Raw genomic sequence first — 17,833 nt, 5'->3', positions numbered from 1 at the left:
AAAAAACATTAGGCATCAGGCAAATTTTGATAAACAGCAAAGAATTCACTTTTTAGAGAATCCCTTTGAGTGTTCCATATGTGGGCAAACCTTCAAACAACGGTCAACTCTTATTGACCATAAACAATGTTACCTGCAAAAAATCCCACGTAACTGTCATGACTGTGGAATGTGTTTCCGTCAGCTTGCATATCTTGTTGAACACATGAGGATTCATACCAAAGAAAAACCTTATAAATGTGGAGAATGTGAAAAAACTTTTAGCTAGAATTCAATCCTTATTCGACATCAGTTAATCCATAGTGGAGAAAAGCCACATAAAAGCCTTGAATGTGGAAAAGCCTTTGGTCGGTTTTCCACCCTTAGGAGCCATCAACAGATTTATAGTAAACAGAACTCTATAAGTGCAGTGAATGTGGATTCCTCCAGCACCAGAGAATCCATACCAAGGAGGCATTCTTTGAATGTACAGAATGTGGAAAAACTTTTAGTTTCAAGACAAATCTTAATGAACATGAGATCATTCACACTGGAAAGAGACCTTATAGATGTGACATGTGTGGTAAATCTTTCATTTGGCGAATAAGTTTTATTAAGCATCAGGGTACACACAAAGGACAGGGATGTACATAATGGTATCAGAAGAGCTGTCATTTAAAGACTAGAACTTATCATCTACTGCAAGTATATATAACAAGTTTCATGAAAAGTAATAAACAGAACTGAAGTGGTTTTCCTATGTGTACCTTATTTTCCTGCTGTAGCCATGATTTACAGCCAGGCATAGTGGTGCATGCCTATAATCCCAGCAGCTAGGGAGTCTGAGGCAGGAGAATTACAGGTTTAAAGCCAGCCATGGCAACATAGCAAGGCCCTAAGAAACTTAGTGAGACCCTGACTCAAACTAAAAAAAAAAAAAAAAAAGTAGCAGAGTTGGGGCCTAGCTCAGGATGTGTGTTTACTTACTTAGCATGTGTGGGGCTGTAGGTTCAATCCCCAGCACTAAAAAAAAAAAAAAAAAAAAAAAAAAAAAAAAAAAAAAAAAGCTAAAGTTTATAATCTATAAAAAATTAGCAGGGCTGTGGTTGTGGCTCAGTGGTAGAGCGTAGGCCTACCACGTGTGAGGCACTGGGATCAGTCCCCAGCACCACATAAAAATAAATAACAAAATAAAAGTATTAGGGGCTGGGGATGTGGCTCAAGCGGTAGCGCGCTCGCCTGGCAAGCGTGCAGCCCGGGGTTTGATCCTCAATACCACATACAAACAAAGATGTTGTGTCCGCCGAAAACTAAAAAATAAATTAAAAAAAAACACTATTAAAAAATAAAATAAAAGTATTAAAAAATGACACCATAAAAAATTAGCATGTTACTAGATTCTACTGAATTTTTTTTTTTTTGGTACTAGTAATTGAAGCCAGGGGTGCTTAACCACTCAGCCACATCCTCATCTCTTTTTATATTTTATTTAGAGATAGGGTCTTCCTGAGTTGCTTAAGGCCTCACTAAGTTGCTGAGGCTGTCTTTGAACTGCCAATCCTCCTGCATCAGCCTCCTGAGCTGCTGGGGTTACAGGCATGTGCCACTGCACCAGGCTCAGTCTATTGAGTTCTAAGTTGGTGTTTGTATCAGATGCTTTTCGTGTCCCATCCCTGCCCTTCTGGCTTCACCCCTTCTGTGTGCTTCATATGACACTGCAGTGTCTGCATCTTCTTGCCTGGAGGGCATAATGCATCCTGCATGCAACCCTCAACTAGTCACTGATGGAAATGTAAATATCAGGCTCATCCTCTTCCCTTGGGTGGAATATCACTGGAGGATTTGTTTTGTTTCAAGTTTCCCCATGGAAGTACACTCAGCTACTCCTGTGGTAGCTGCCTTATTATCTGCTGTCCCCTTTCCGTCTTGTACCGTCTTCACCAGTTTTAACACCTCTTCCACAAGTAATTTGCTATACTCAAAATTTGTTGTTTCCACATTTGCTCCCAGCACATTCTGACAAGATAAATAAGTGTTGACTGTAGAGTTCTCCCTAGAGCTCAGCCATGAAAAAAATCCTTTTGAAAAATTTTATTTTATATCCTATTATTTTGATATCCTAAACAGACCTTGTTGCTGTTTAGATCCTCTTATAGTACATAATCCTTAGTTTCTGCTTGATTTTATTTTCTTGCTTCTACCAATTCCATAACTTCTTTTAAAAAATATTTATGTTTTAGCTTTAGGTGGACACAATATCTTTATTTTACATTTATGTGGTGCTGAGGATCGAACCCAGTGCCTCGTGCATACTAGGCGAGCGCTCTACCACTGAGCCACAACCCCAGCCCCCCACAACTTCTTATCTAGCATATAAAATAAAAATTTTAAAAAGTTCTAGTGAGAATGAGCATTAAAAATATACCACTCCAAAACAAACAAACAAACAAAAAAATATACCACTCTGGAACATTTAACTATTTAAGCGAATGGCTTTTGAAATCAGCAGATGCAAAAAGATCACTCTGATCTTTATGCTGTTTTTTAAAAAGAGATTAAATTCCTATATAGAAGCTGTCCTTTCTGTACATCTTGTCATCAAGATGGAAAGTCAAGACTGAGAATTCTGTGCAGCTCTTACTAAAATAACTATATGTAACCACTCCCCCCATATCTTATTTGCCTCTTGACAACTTAGTACTCTAATTGAGTATAAAAGTAACTGCTTCTTTGGGTCATTTACTTATGAAAGTTCTTGTACTATGTAAAATTTGTAGTAAATGAATTTGTATCCTGTTAATCTGTCACTACTTCTTGGGCCCAGCAGGGACCCTAAGAGGATGCAGGTGGAATTTTGCTACACTTTCACAAGCAAGTGGCACCCCATATTCTTGGGAACTCTTACTTCTTTGTGGGAGGAAAATTATGACTGTATATTGGGCTCAAAAATACCTAACCAGTATATTTATGCTGGCCAGCATGAACCGCAAGAGGAAAGATTTGCCACAATGAACATCCCTAAGCAGAATAAGGTTGAGATGTCAGACGGAGGAGGTAGTAAGCCAATGAGGAGTAAACAAGCTCCCTTTGTCACCACCTTGGGAGATGGGGGCCTAATGAAAGCATTCCCGAGCCTGAGCACACAGCAGGCTGGTCCAAGCTGCTAAGTCCATTCTGATCAGGTGCATGAGCCACCAGCTTTAAGCAGAGAGGTATAACACAGGATGCTGGGAAAACATGAGACAGGCTTAGTGCCAGCTCTGTCACAAGGATATGCAGAGCTGCACTGTTCCGTATGCTAGCCATTAGCCATATGAGGCTGTTTAGTCATTAAAATTAAATAAAACTAAAACTAGACTTCTCAATAGCCACATTTTAAGGTCAGCACAGATACAGAATATTCCTGCTGCAGAAAGGTTTACTTGATAGCAGTGGCAGAGAGGACCCAAGGACTTCTTGTGGGCAAACAGTAGGAAAATGGGAGCTTTTTTGTGCTATTTCTTACAATTAAGTTACATGGACCTTTGTAAATGGTCCCTGTAAAATTAGAACATTTAGCAGAATTCCCTGGACACAGGAGGGAGGGATAAGGATGGTCAGAAGCCTTGCTGAACTAACTTGCTTGGGAGAAGAGAATTCCATCTCAAGAGGGCTTAGAGTGGGGTTAGCCTTACCACCCCACCACCCGCCGCCCCAAGAAGCTAGAAAGATGCCAACTAAAAGTTTAGGTTGGCAGCAGCGTGTGGTAATAGCTGTTATTTAGTCACTTAGGAGGATCACAAGTTTGAGGTCAGCCTGGGCAACTCAGTGAGACTCTGTCTCAAAAAAAGGGCTGGGTGGCTTAGGTCACTTGTAGAGTATCCCTGGGTTCAATCCCCAGAACTGAAGGTGGGTGCAGGGGAAGAGTTCCAATTGGCGATGGGAAAGACAGTAGATGTTTGTGTTTTTTTACCATTTGTCAATATGACTAGAGCTCAAAAGTAGCCCCCCTGAGAACAGGGAAGAAATGGTCAAATTTTGGCATTCTTGTTTGGGTGTTGGGCTGAACCCACTGTCCTCCAGGCCTAGAGAGACTGGGCAACTGTCAGCTCAGTCAGTGAAGGTGTCTAACCCTGGGCAAAGAAGCCTGGAATCCATGATGGACCATTCCACTGAATAGAAAGGCATGTTTTCTTGAAAAGACCAGTGAAGCGTTTTTTTTTTTTTTTTTTTTTTTTTTTTTTTTTTGTGTGTGTGTGTGTGTGTGTGTTTGCCATATTTGTCTTAAACAGTTAAAAATAAAGATAAAATTTGGTAGATGCTTTCATTTCATCAGACTTTTTATATATTAGGGTTGACTAAAATGTCCCATGTTGTCACCTGGTCTTGACTAGTACTCAGCTCACACCATGTCAATTACCAGGTGAGCTTTGGCCATACCCATAGTGGCCAAGGCCTTGCTCCCTACCATTCTCAAATATAGTTTTCTTCTCAAAGTTGGATTCTCCACTCGCCAGTGCTTCTCAGCTGGAGGAAATGAAGGGGGAATGACAAGGCAGGCAATTATGAGACAAAAATACTTGGTGGTACACCCTGTAATTCCAGCAGCTTGGGAAGCTGAGGCAGGAGGATGGAAAGTTCAAAAACAGACTCAGCAACTTAGTGAGGCTCTAAGCAACTTAGCGAGACCCTGTCTCAAAATAAAAAATATGAAAAAGGCTGGGGATGTGGCTCAGTGGCTAAGTGCCCCTGGGTTCAATCACTGGTACCAAAACAAACATACACAAAACCCCAAAATACTAAGAGAAAATCGAAAGTAAATTTTACAGTATAAATAGCTGACTTCTGGGAAAGATGTAAACTTTTGGGCAAGTCATTGATCTATTTTCAGTAAGGTATGCACTTTGCATATCAACAACAAAAACTGAGAAATGCCTGAACTATTTAATAAAATTTCAATTGTTATATTCCCTAATTGGAAAATAACACAGCCATTAAACATAAAGATTATGAAAACCTGAAGACAAGATCCTTAAGAAAAAATGTTAAGGATATAAATGCACTATGGTTTTTATCATCCAAAATACACAGAAAAAAAATCACAGGCAAATACCACCAAATGCCAATAATAGGTTGATCATATGGGATTTGTCCTTTATTATTTTCCCCAAAACCCAGAAAGGTGCTTATATTCTTAAATATATTTAAGAGTCAAGGTTCTCAAAGAATTTGAAAAAAAAAATTGATGCAGTATTTGTTTTGAGTACACAGAGCTAGAAAGATGATTAGATACATTTGTATAAGCTGGGCAAATGCTCTAGTACTGATCTACATTTCCAGGCCTTTTTGAGACAGGGTCTTGATATGTTGCTAGGATGGCCTTGAACTTGTCATCCTCCTGCTTCAGCCTCTTGAGTGGCTGTGATTTCAGGTGTGTGCCACCATGCCTAGCTATTACCTTTCTCTCACTAAATACTTGTGTGCTTCAAGTTGAACCTAACAGGTATGTTAAAGCCAACCCAATGTCCTTCCTCCATCTGGATACAGGGGTAAAAAAAGTGCTGGGAAGTGAAGGAGCAATCAAGTTTGAAAACTTGCAGCTCATATTCTCTGTCACGATGGGGGTGCATGCGCTCACTGATCCTCTGCTGCTACTCCTGGGGTCCACAGCCCACCACTGCAGAGGATCCAGCTGGAGTAAAGGGCAGAACTCAGGGGCAGAGTAAGTCAATTATGGGATGGAGGACACATACTCAGGTACAGATATAACCTTGCACTGACTGGGCAAGCCTTGAGACCTCCTGAGTTCTCAAGTGTTGATGTGAACCTACCTTTCTTTCTTCCTTTGTAAATGGGATGAAGTAGGTTCTTTTTTTTTCTTTTTAACTGTTGATTGATATTTGTTTGTTTATTTACTTGCAGTGCTGAAAACTGAACCCAGTGCCTCATACATGCTAGGCAAATGCTCTACCAGTGAGGTACAGCCCCAGCCCAAGGTAAGTTCTTAATTCCTTGGAGGGGTGCTTGGAAATTGATGGAGAAATGCAGAGTATTACATAATGCCAATGAATACTCCTGTTAACAAAATAAGCAGCTCTGTCCTCAGGGCCCTCTCTTTTTGAAGACCCCAAGGAAAACCACAGGAACACTTCTTTATGTTCCACACTATAAGAAGCCTCCTCAGGAAAAATGCTTTAGGCTTTTTGGTATTATAAGAGCCCATACATGTACAGTTCAGTGATGGTTTACTGAAAACCTTTTTCAGAAACCAAAAGTTATCAAATAATGAACCCTATTCAATAAGCTGTTAAAAGGATACTGTGCCAGAAGCGTGTGTGTTTGTATGATTTTTTTTTCTTGTTTTAAAAGAAATCAAGACTCCTAGAATGGGAAAGAGGGCTATACACAATCTTAAAATGTAAAAACTAGTGTCTCATGTATGTGTTGAAATTTACCAAGTATTTTTAGAATTATGAAGTGGTTGAAATTCTTTCACTATCTAAAGAGCAAGACAATTCCAAGGGCCTAAATTCCTAGGGAAGTAGAGAAGTAATTGAAACGGGAAAGATTTTGTCCAAAAGTAGTAGTGGAAAGAGTGATGACAAGGACAGAAGTTTGTCACATATTGCTCTTGCTCTTATCAGATGTCATATCTAGTACAGATCTTTTGGAGGGTTTATATTCATTCCTCCTTCACAGAAGTTCTCCATCATAAAGTATTTCTTGAGACTCAAGCTGGACTGAATGTACCCTGTGTGGGATGCCTGCAGAAACAGGATTCATGAATGACTGAATGCTCCAAATGCCAAAGAATATAGTTTCTGGACACGAAAATAAATCCAAGTGAGCAAAACATTTCAAAGTGATGGGACTTTACTTTGATGGATCCTTTGGTGTCGGACAAGGTGTGTACTTTGTCTAAAGCTTTCCCCACATTCAACACATTTATAAGGTTTTTCTCCAGTGTGAGTTCTCTGGTGTTTAATGAGGGTTGCACTCTGACTGAAGCTTTTCCCACAGTCAGAACATCCATAAGGCTTCTCCCCAGTGTGGATTCTCTGATGCTTAAAGAGGTCCGAGCGCTGTTTGAAGCTCTTCTCACACTCTTCACATTTATAGGGTCTCTCCCCTTTATGGAGTCTCTGATGTCTAAAAAGGTTAGAAACATGGCAGGTCTCCCCACATTCCTCACATTTACAGAACTTCTCTCCAGCATGGGTTCTCTGATGCCGATTGAGATGCGAGCTCTGTCTGAAGTGTTCCCCGCACTTCAAGCATGTATATGGCTTCTCGCCTGTGTGTGTCCTCTGGTGTTTAATCAGGGCAGCACTCTGACTGAAGCTTTTCTCACATTCTTGGCATTCATAGGGTTTCTCACCTGTGTGAATCCTCTGGTGTTTCAGGAGGTCTGAGCGCTGTTTGAACCTCTTCTCGCAGTGATCACATTTATAAGGTCTTTCTTCATGGTGCCATCTCGGGGTCTCACTGTCAACAGAATTGTGAGGTTTCGCTATGTGATGTTTCACCTCATCAAAACTTTCTTTGCACTTGTTCCCTTGTTCCTCACCATCAACTGGCCTCAGTGATTTCTGGATGTGCTGACCAAGGACAAAGCTGGAACTTTTAGCACTATTCCCAAATTCATTATTTTTGGAGACTCCCTCTTCTGTGGAACCATTGCTGTTGAGATCTGAGATGGTAGTTCTTGATCTGAGTCCTTGTTCTTCAGAATTTTTGAGTTTCAATGACACAGGGTCTCTTGGGTGCTTTTCTACTCTTTCCTTACACACATTGTAACACTTAGAAAAGAGGGAGGCCTTCCCCTGGGAAACTTCTTGTAGCCACACCTGTGGCTCTGCTTCTTCTAAAATTTCTTCTTTTGGAATCAACCCTTTGTTCTCAGCTTTAGTTTCCAAACCTGAAACATTAAAGTACAAACTACTACCATTCATTTCATCTCTGTGCAATATAGCAAAACAAGCAAGTACTAGCAAAAAAAGCAACCCCAGCCCCCTTTTAAGTATTCTCCATTAAATTCCTTAGGTGAAGTTATTTAGTTAACCTGTCTGATATGCTCATATTTGCCAGTGCAAACCCCATATCTTTCCTTTTATACTCATGCCTATGTCAACCAACCCAGCTCTTCTTCCCTAGCCCCACTCCACTGCAGTGATAGGTCATTATTTGTGAAAGGTACATTTCACAAGGGCTGACAAGATAGGATTGAATCTGAAGTACTGGGGGCAGAGGTGGGGCAACAAAAGAAAATTCAGAAAAGGAAAAGAAAAAGTTGATATAAAAATAAATAGATAAAAGACATATAATGTTTCTCACAATTCAAAGACATGAGCTTCTATATTATTTTTTAAAATATTTATTTTTTAGTTGTAGTTGGACACAACACCTTTATTTCACTTATTTATTTTTTATGTGGTGCTGAGGATAGAACCCAGGGTCTCACATGTGCAAGGCAAGTGCTCTACCTCCAGCCCCAACCCGAGCCCCAGAGCTTCTGTTATAAGGGCCCACCAACTACTCAGAATAATGAATTAAAAAAATACACCTTGGGCTGGGGTTGTAGCTCAGTGGTAGAGCGTTTGCCTAGCATGTGTGAGGCACTGGATTCAATCCTCAGCACTACATAAAAATAAATAAAATAAAGGTATTGTGTCCATCTACATCTAAAAATATTTTTAAAAAATACATCTCACACTGAGGCATACAAAGAAAACACCTAAATGTCTCCACCCAGGACAGATCACACACTGTGCTATGTTCTTTTATATGCTTGTCAGGTGCGGCCACAAGAGAAGACTGAGGAGAGGCTCTAGGAAACAGTTTATTATACTCACAGTCTTAAGGACAGGAGGCACACCATGCCACGTAAGGCCACATAGGAAAGCAGCAGTGGCAGAGGCAGAAGAGACAGGAGTAAGGGAGAACCTAAACCATGACTTATTGGACAAGAATGGTAAGAAAGGCAGGGTGAACTGGCAAGGGCTGGCTGTTCTGAATAATTTAGCGGGGCTCCAAGCCATAAAGGTGATCCTTTATTGCCTGGTACCAGACTCTGGGACGATTGAGGCACTGGAATACTGCTGTCTAGACTGTGTGGACCACATGGAGGGGGATCTGGGTTGGAGTTCAGCGTTGGTTAATTTGCACAGCAAAGGCATGCTCCTGGCTGAATTCTTTGCTGTCTTTCAGAATGGCTAGCCCTTGGCAATCTCTTTCCCAGTCAGAAAGATTTTAAGATGTCAAAATGTCATAATATACAAAAAGATGAAAAACATGAAGAAAATACACATCAAAGATAAAATACTATAATGGCATAAGAGTTTCTCAAAAGCAACGTGACAAACTAGATAGAAAATTAACTGTCTTCAAAATTATTTCTAACCTGAAATACCTAGCCATATATCTACCTGAGATGGGTAGTTTACAAAAAGCAAAGACTCATTTAACTCAAAGTTCTTAAGGGTGGGAACTGAAGAGTATTGTGCAGGCATCTAGCAAGGCCTTCTTACTGCATCATTACATGGCAGAGGGATCACATGGCGAGACAGCAAGTATGTTGTCAGCTCAGGTCTCTCTTCCCCTACTTATAAAGCCACCAGTCTCACCAATGGGGGCCCCACCCTCTTGACTTTTATCTATTCCTAATCACCTCCCAAAGGTCCCACTTTAAAATACTACCAAGCTGAGTTTGTGGATTAAATTTCCAACTGTAATATTTGGGAAACATGTTCAACCAAAGCATCACACTCTGATCCAAATGTGTGAGAGAGATAAAAATATCTGCAGACATGCCAAGTTTCAAAAGATTTAGTTCCCAAGTATATGTTCTCTGGCAGATGTTCTCTACCAAATCAAGGGGATATACTAAGGAAGAAACTATTAAAGAATCCAGTAAAGAGAAAAGGAATTTCCAGGGTAATGACGAAGGGAATCCTAGGACAAAAGCTGTGTAACAGGCCTGGGAAAGAAGCATTCTGTTCATACCAGAGCAGAGGAAGCTTTGAGGAGGATCTCTGCAAGGGGAAAAATAAAACTGGGAGCACATCCATGATCTAATGATCAATAGAAAACTAGGCAAATGTGGGGCTGGGATTGTGGCTCAGTGATAGAGCGCTCACTTAGCATGTGCAAGGCCCTGGGTTCGATCCTCAGCACCATATAAAAATAAATAAATAAAATAAAGATATTGTGTCCAACAACAACTAAACAATAAATATATAAAAAAGATGGGCTGGGGATGTGGCTCAAGTGGTAACGCGCTCACCTGGCATGCACGGGGTGCTGGGTTCGATCCTCAGCACCACATAAAATAAAATAAAGATGTTGTGTCCACCAAAAACTGAAAAATAAATATTAAAAAAATTATCTTTCTCCTCTCTCTCTTAAAAAATTAAAAAAAAAAAAGGAAAACTAGGCAAATGCAAAATGAGGCATTATTAACTCCAGGGAAACAAAAAATTGCAATAGAAAAGACATATAGGTGAATATAGATAATACTGAAGTATGGTATACTAATTTAACTATAATTATAAACTATAAAAGGCTAATTTAACTGTAGAGAATTATGGACCACTAAATATATATATGCAGGGGAAACAAAATTCTTCATTTTCCCCAGTAGGCAGCCAAGAGACAATAATCGAAATTGGTGTGGGGGGGTGGGTTAGTAGTACAAGCATCTTATTTAGAAATTTAAAAATAAATAGCTGAGTGGCTAGCTGAAAGTTTTTTTTTTTTTTAATTTTTGCAGGACTGGGGATTGGATGCAGGGCCTTGGGCATGTTAGGCAAGTACTCTACCATCAATCTACACCCTCAGCAATAGTTAAAAGATTTGAAAATAGTTGCCTATGAGAAGCTAAAATCTGGATTCAGAAGGGTCTGATATTTATCTAAAAGACTCAATAACACAAAGCACAGAATAAAACATTGAAAGATTTCCCTATATTAAAAATTTAAAATTCTATATAATAAAAGATGCCACAGTAAAAAGACAAGCCACCTTATACAGCCAAGATGAGAAAGGATTAGTATAAAAAAATATCAGGCACAATGGTACATGCCTGTAATCCCAGCAGCTCAGGAGGCTGAGGCAGAAGGCCCACACGTTTAAAAAGCCAGCCTTATAAACTTAGCAAGACACTGTCTCAAGGAAAAAAAAATACGGGGTGGGGAGGGGCTGGGGATGTTGCGCAGTGGTTAAGCAAGCACCTCTGGGTTCAATCCCTGATACCAAAAACAAAAACAAAAACAAAAATAAAAAAAAGGCTGAGGGATCAGCAGTATCAGCAGTGTGGGAAGAGAGGGCTTGATAGGCAAAGTGCAGCATTAAACAAAGCAGTCAGGATCAGGCTTCATTGAAAAGGAGTTATTTAAGCAAATTCCTGAAGCTGAGTCAGTGTGTGCTTTACTGAAAATCCAGAGGAGGGACATTCAAGGCAATGAAGTCAATTAGTGCAATCATTACACAGACCAGGAGGCAGGATGTCTGGTACATTCAAGTTCAGCCAGGCAGTGTGGTCAGAGCAGAGTAGATTGCAGACAGTGGGGAGACCAAAGGATGGATGCTCGGAGGAAGGTTCCCAGCATCAAAGGACAATCAATAGCTCTCACCCTGCATGAAATGAAAGCCACTGAGGGTCCTGAGTGACATGACCCAACATCTGAAAAGGAACAATCAGGCTGCTGTGTGAAGATGTCATGCCACCAGCCGATTACACCAAATGTTAAGAAGAATGCAGAGAATGAAAAATTCTCATAAGTGGCTTACAGGCATATAAATTGGTGATAAGCTCTGTGGACAGCAAGAGGGGCATACATCTCTGCATACTGTATATTCTCTTTGGAATCACCCATATATGAATACAGGGAGGTAACAAGAATGTTCAGTGTCACATTGTAATGGTGAAAAACTAGACACCTAAATGCCCATTGGCAGAATGGAAGGTTAATTTTGGAGTTTTCGCACAGCAAATAAGGTATTAAAAGAAAGCTTAATTATATCTGATCTGTGACTGCATGTATATAAAGAATATAAAACATGCGTGGAAAGGATAAATACCACCATCAGGATATTGGTTACCTCTGGAGAAAGAGCATGGGGAATAGCTTCAAGGAGGGTACATGAGGCTTCACTTTAGCTATGACTTCTTATTTTTTGGGGGAATAGAAAACAAAATCAATATGGCCAAATATTAAGATTTGATAAGCCTGGGTGGTAAATAAACAGTTGCTCATTATCTTTTTATATTTTCTCTTAAGTGTAAAGTATTAAAAATAACAAAAATAAAAAGCTGAATCAAGCCAGGAATGGTGGCACACGCCAGTAATCCCAGTGGCTTGGGAAGCTGAGGCAGGAAGATATCAAGTTCAAAGCCAGCCTCAGCAAAAGCGAGGCACTAAGCAACTCAGTGAGACCCTGTCTCTAAATAAAATACAAAAATAGGGCTGGGGATGTGGCTCAGTTGTCAAGTATCCCTGAATTCAATCCCCAGTACCCACCACCCCAAAAAGCTGAATCTGTCACTTAGCAACAGAGAATAGAAAGGTCCTGCTTGGGTCACAGAAGAAACTCTAAAGCTCTTGGCTCACATCTGTACATGGTAGAATGGCTTGGGAAATGCAGTGAACTGAGCCCTTCACAAATTACATACATTATAAATCAGCAGAGTAATAGCACTCACTAGGCAGGACTGTGCTCCCATTATCTTTCTGCACATTCTCCCTGCAGAAGTCCCTCTGAGCTGTGTTCAGCTGCTCCCACTCCTCCCAGGGTAGAGACACGGCCACATCCTTGAGTGTCACCAATCCCTGGAACAACATGAGATTCCTATTCAATACCTGCTGTCCCTGGACAGCACTGTCACTAGTCTGAATATGAGGTCAAACTCCAGAGAGTACTGAGAAGAGGAAGTACTGAGAACCAACCACAGCTATTCAGTTTTGGCCAATGAATCTTGTACTGAGCGGGGAGATTTGAAGGGACTGACATTGTCTTGTAATCCTAAAAAGCTTTTCTGTGTACTGCCTACACTAATTTGGGGTAGGCAGGAGCAAATACTTAATGCATGTTATATCACTGTGGTTTATCAAAACGGAAACTTGATATAGATGAGAAATATATAACCAGAAAGTTTCACATTCCAGTGCTGACACTCTGAGATGCTGTTTCCTTATGAGCAAAAGACACACCCCAGCCAGAGGGTGCTAAGTCCTTTCTGTTCTGGCTTATTAAATGTAAGCTGACTACTTCTGTGGGTGAATGCCACAATATATAGAAAGGGAAGATTCTAAAAGTGGTGAGGGAGATGTTTTTCCAGTTCTAGTGTGGGTAATAAATTAACTCCAAGGCTCTTCCACTCACTGTACTGTGTGTATGTACATATATGTCGACCCATGCCTATGTGTATTTACAGGTTAAGTATCCTGTATCTGAAATGCTTGGGAGCAAAAATGTCAGAGTTTAGAGTTCAGATTTTGAAATATTTGCATAAATTTTACTGGCTGAGCAATCTTAATCTAAAAATTCAAAATCTGAAACTTTTTATTTTTTTTTGGTGCTAGTAATTGAACCCAGGGGTGTTTAACCACTGAGCCACATCTCTAGCAGTTTTCACTTTTTGCTTTGAGGCAGAGTCTTGCTAAGTTGCTTAGGGCCTTGCTAAATTGCTGAGGCTGGCTTTGAACTTGGAATCCTCCTGCCTCAGCCTCCTGAGTCACTGGGATTACAGGTGTGTGCCACTGCACCTGGCTAAAATCTAAAAATTCTTGAGTTTCAAGCTCCTACAACAAATAAGTATTGCAACAAATGTCAATAGTGCTGAAGTTAAGAAACTCTGCCTGTTATCATGCTAAAATATGAAATGGCCATCTTTTTTCTTTTTTGTCTATAGTCTCCAAATTATATTTCAAAACCAGTAATGGAGTACCTTTCAGAATATTAGTACTATTTTTTTCTAGTATTCTTCTGAAGAGTCTACCACACAGTTGTATTTTAACATCTGAAAAACCAAAAATAATTAGGATTGTAAATAGAATGTACATAGGTATGCAGCTGAGGACCAGGAATTAATGGCAGGAGACACTGTTAAATAAACCTGTAGAGAACGGTGACTTGGATCATGGTCTCCGACTGCCTTGTGGCTGTGGATGCACTTGTACTGGGAACTTTCTGTGCAAAGATGCAGGTCAGGATTGCCCAGTTGTTACAGCAACATCCTGCCTGAGGAAGCTCTGTGTAAAGGCACAGAACTATATCAGTCTTGACCCTGATCTCAGACACCAGCTGCCAGGGATAAATAATTCTGGACATAATAAGATAACCACAATGCCTTGTAAGTGCCATGACTTTCAGGCTTTGCAGAAACTTTCCCATAAATCACCTTTTTGTGGTTTGTGTACTGGGGATTGAACTGAGGGGCACTTGACCACTGAACCACATCTCCAGCTCTATTTTTTGTATTTTATTTAGAGACAGGATTTCACTGAGTTGCTTAGCACCTTGCCATTGCTGAGGCTGGCTTTGAACTTGTGATCCTCCAGAACCACTGAGATTAAGGGTGTGTGCCACCACACCCAGTTCACAAATAACCTTTTGATGATAAAACCTGCATAATAAACATGCTGTACTAGCTCTGGGTCACTGTTCCTCCAGCAGAGGATGGTGTCCCACCTGGTCGCAGCTTGCTTTCTAAAAGTGTTATTGTATTTTTCTTAACACTCCACTGGTCCTTGCCAGTTTCTAAGGTTCGGCCCTGCAGGTTGTGGCATGAACCCTCACATTTTAAACAGATAGATATGGTTACGGAATCTGGATCTCCTCTTTCCCAGAAGGACACTTTTTCTATTTTACACAGTTGTTTGACCCTAAACGTCTGTGCCTCATATTTATCTCTGAAATGAGAGAGGACGACACCGCCATGGTATTTTTTAGCTACAAGATTTTATTTGTCTTCAATTGCTGCAAAAGGCCATATGCTAGGGGCTGGAGTTGTAGCTCAGTGGTAGAGCACTTGCCTGGCACATGTGAGGCACTGGGTTTGATCCTCAGTACCACATAAAAATAAATAAAGATATGGTGTCCATCTATACAACTAAAAAGTATTTTTTTAAAAAAGGCCATATGCTAAAACCAAATATTAATGACTTTTGGCTACTACTTTCATTTTTGTGGATAATTACAAACAAAATAAAACCTAATAGCAAGCTGCCATGACACAGATGATCACTTATTTTCAGAGTGGGCAGTGTTCAAAAACTACCTAAGAGATATAGATGGAAACTTCAGAGAATGCTTTGCAAACACAGTACTGGAAATCTTCAGATTCTAAGGATTGGGAAACCCAGTACTGTGTAATAAAGTCAATCTCCTGCTGATTTCAATGACATTCCTTTTTTTCTACCTTTAAAGCTAAAGCTGTAGGGCTGAGGTTGTGGCTCTGTGGTAAAGCGTTTGGCTAGCATGTATGAGGCACTGGATTCTATCCCAAGCACCTCATTAAAAAGAAAACAAAACAACCACCATCAAAAAAACTAAACTAAGCTAAATAAACAAAATAAAGGTATTTTGTCCATCTACAACTAGTAATATTGAATTAAAAAAACCCCAAAGCTGGAGTGTTCTGGTTTGTTGTTCAATAGTGTCAATACTCATACAACAAAATACCCTTTATCATTTTTTGCTTTTAGTGGAAAAGCAATATGGAGTAATGTGCAGAAGAATGTATGGTCATTCATAAAATTCTGACATAGAGCAATGAACAAAGATCTGCTAATGTTATGACACCTTATCACAAAATATTTGATTCTAGGGCCGGTTGCAGCTCAGTGGTAGAGCACTTGCCTTGCATGCATGAGGCATCCTCAGCACCACATAAAATAAATAAATAAATAAAGATATTGTGTACATCTACAACTGAAAAAATATTTAAAAAAATTTGATTCTCAACTGCTGCATTTTTCTTTCTCTCTCTCTCTTTCTTTTTTTCTTTCTTTCCTGGGAATTGAACCCAAGGGAGCTTTACCACTGAGGTACAGTCCCCAGTCCTTTTTATTTTTAGACAGGGTCTCTCTAAATTGCCAAAAGGGCTTGGAATTTATGATTCTCCTGCCTCAGCCTCCAGAATCACTAGAATCACAGGCAAGTGATTTGTGCCAGGCTGCACTGTATGTCTATGATGACTAGAACTAGTTAGCTTTGGCTTTAGTCCTGCAGCAGCAAAATGGAATTCAATGGCAAGTACCATAAAGGTACAGAATTAGGTCCAGTGAATCCCTCAATGCAACAAGGCTCATTTTAAGTCCAACAGTAGCCAAGGACTGTGGCACCCTATAATCCCAGCAACTCAAGGGGAGGTTGAGGCAGGAGGATTGCTCAAGTTTGAGACAACACAGCAAGGTCCTAAGCAATTTATGAGACTAAAGTAAAAAAACAAAAAGGGCTAAGGATAAACTTAGTGGTAAAGAATCTCTGGGTTCAATCAGCTACCCCCCCCAAAAAAAAAAAAAATCCAACAGTAATCCACAAATCATTATTACATCAAATATACTTTCGCTAAAAACCCACCAGTGGGCTGGGGTGTAGCTCAGTGGTAGAACACTTGGCTGGCATGTGTGAGGCATGGGTTTGATCATCAGCACTATAAACAAACAAACAAACATTTTTGTGTTCATCTACAAAAAAAAAAAAAAAAAAAAAGCCCACCAGTGCTGCAGCTTCCGATTCCCCAACTGATATCAAGTAATGTCTGCAAATTGAAAAATAAAAAAGTACAACCAACCTCACTGTGGGAGGCGGGGATCACCAAGCTGTTAAAAAGCAAAACGGGATGTTCACATTCAAGATGCTGAGAAATTTCTGTTCTAAGTTGTTTAAGGACATAAGCCCGCTTTTCATCCTGACATCATTCTTTTCCAGTCAGTAAAAGAACAGGGTGTCTTGCAATGGATAACCAGCAATTTGCTTGATGCTAAGTCCTTACTAGGCCCTGCTTGCTACGGAATAAAACAAAGTTCACACAAAATGTAACAAGGGAGAAAGAATGTCGGCCACTCGGAGCATCCCTCACACTCCCACCACCCAGAACAGGCCTTTCCCCTTCTCACCGGGGGTGAGGTCCCGCCCAGCGCTCTCTGGAGAGCCCGCGCCACAGCCGCAGCCTCTTCCCCGCTCTCTGGGCAGTGGTCACGCACCCAGGCCTGGAGTTCGTCGGGTAGGATGGTCAGGAACTGCTCCAGCACCAGCAGTTCCAGGATCTGCTCCTTTGAGCGCATCTCAGGCCTAAGCCACCGACGACAGAGTTCCCTAAGCCGACTCAGCGCCTCTTCGGGTCCATCCACCTCCTGGTAACGCAACTGCCTAAACTGCTGTCGAGAAGTTTCGGGGTCCTGCCAGGCCCGGGGCGGGTCGGACTCCCGACCTCCGAGTGAGTCCTCCTCCACCTTCACTATGAAAAGCCCCTCAGGCAGGGGCTGCGCGGCGACCCTGGATCTCGCGGCCATCCGCGCCTTTGGGCAGACAAGCTCGAACCCATCTTTTTCCGGCACTTGCTGACTTTCCCAGAGTCTTGCCTTCAGATGAGAAGACAGCAAACCCAAGGAACTCATGGGCCCTCCTCAAAGCGAGGGCTCACGGCGGTCGTGTCCCACACACCCGACTCCACGCAGCCCGCCGCCCACTAGGCACTGGCCTAGCACCGGGGATACCCCGGCATCCTCTAGGTCCTTTGATAGGAAAAAAAAAAAAAAAAACCAGCCTACGCAGGAAGTGCGTCACCGATCCCTGCGGTGCCCGCCCCAGCATTTCCGGGGCCTCTCCAGGCGGCCCGGAGGACTGAGATGCATCTCGGTGGTTTACCATC

General features: G+C 41.1%; 1 protein-coding gene across 1 annotated transcript; it reads right to left on the bottom strand.

The window, feature by feature from the left end:
• Positions 1-297: 297 nt before the first annotated feature.
• Positions 298-17,706, bottom strand: ZNF394 (zinc finger protein 394). Its single transcript, XM_081300303.1, has 3 exons — positions 17,079-17,706; positions 12,659-12,785; positions 298-7,876 (listed from the first exon to the last, which is right to left on the bottom strand). The coding sequence occupies exons 1-3, from the start codon at positions 17,577-17,579 to the stop codon at positions 6,816-6,818; spliced, it is 1,689 nt and encodes a 562-aa protein (XP_081156429.1). The 5' UTR covers positions 17,580-17,706; the 3' UTR covers positions 298-6,815.
• Between the last annotated feature and the right edge of the window lie 127 nt (positions 17,707-17,833).

This window comes from Spermophilus citellus (genome assembly GCF_964194105.1).
Source record: "Spermophilus citellus genome assembly, chromosome: 6".
Taxonomy (NCBI): Eukaryota; Metazoa; Chordata; class Mammalia; order Rodentia; family Sciuridae; genus Spermophilus; species Spermophilus citellus.
This window is presented reverse-complemented; position numbering and strand designations above follow the sequence as displayed.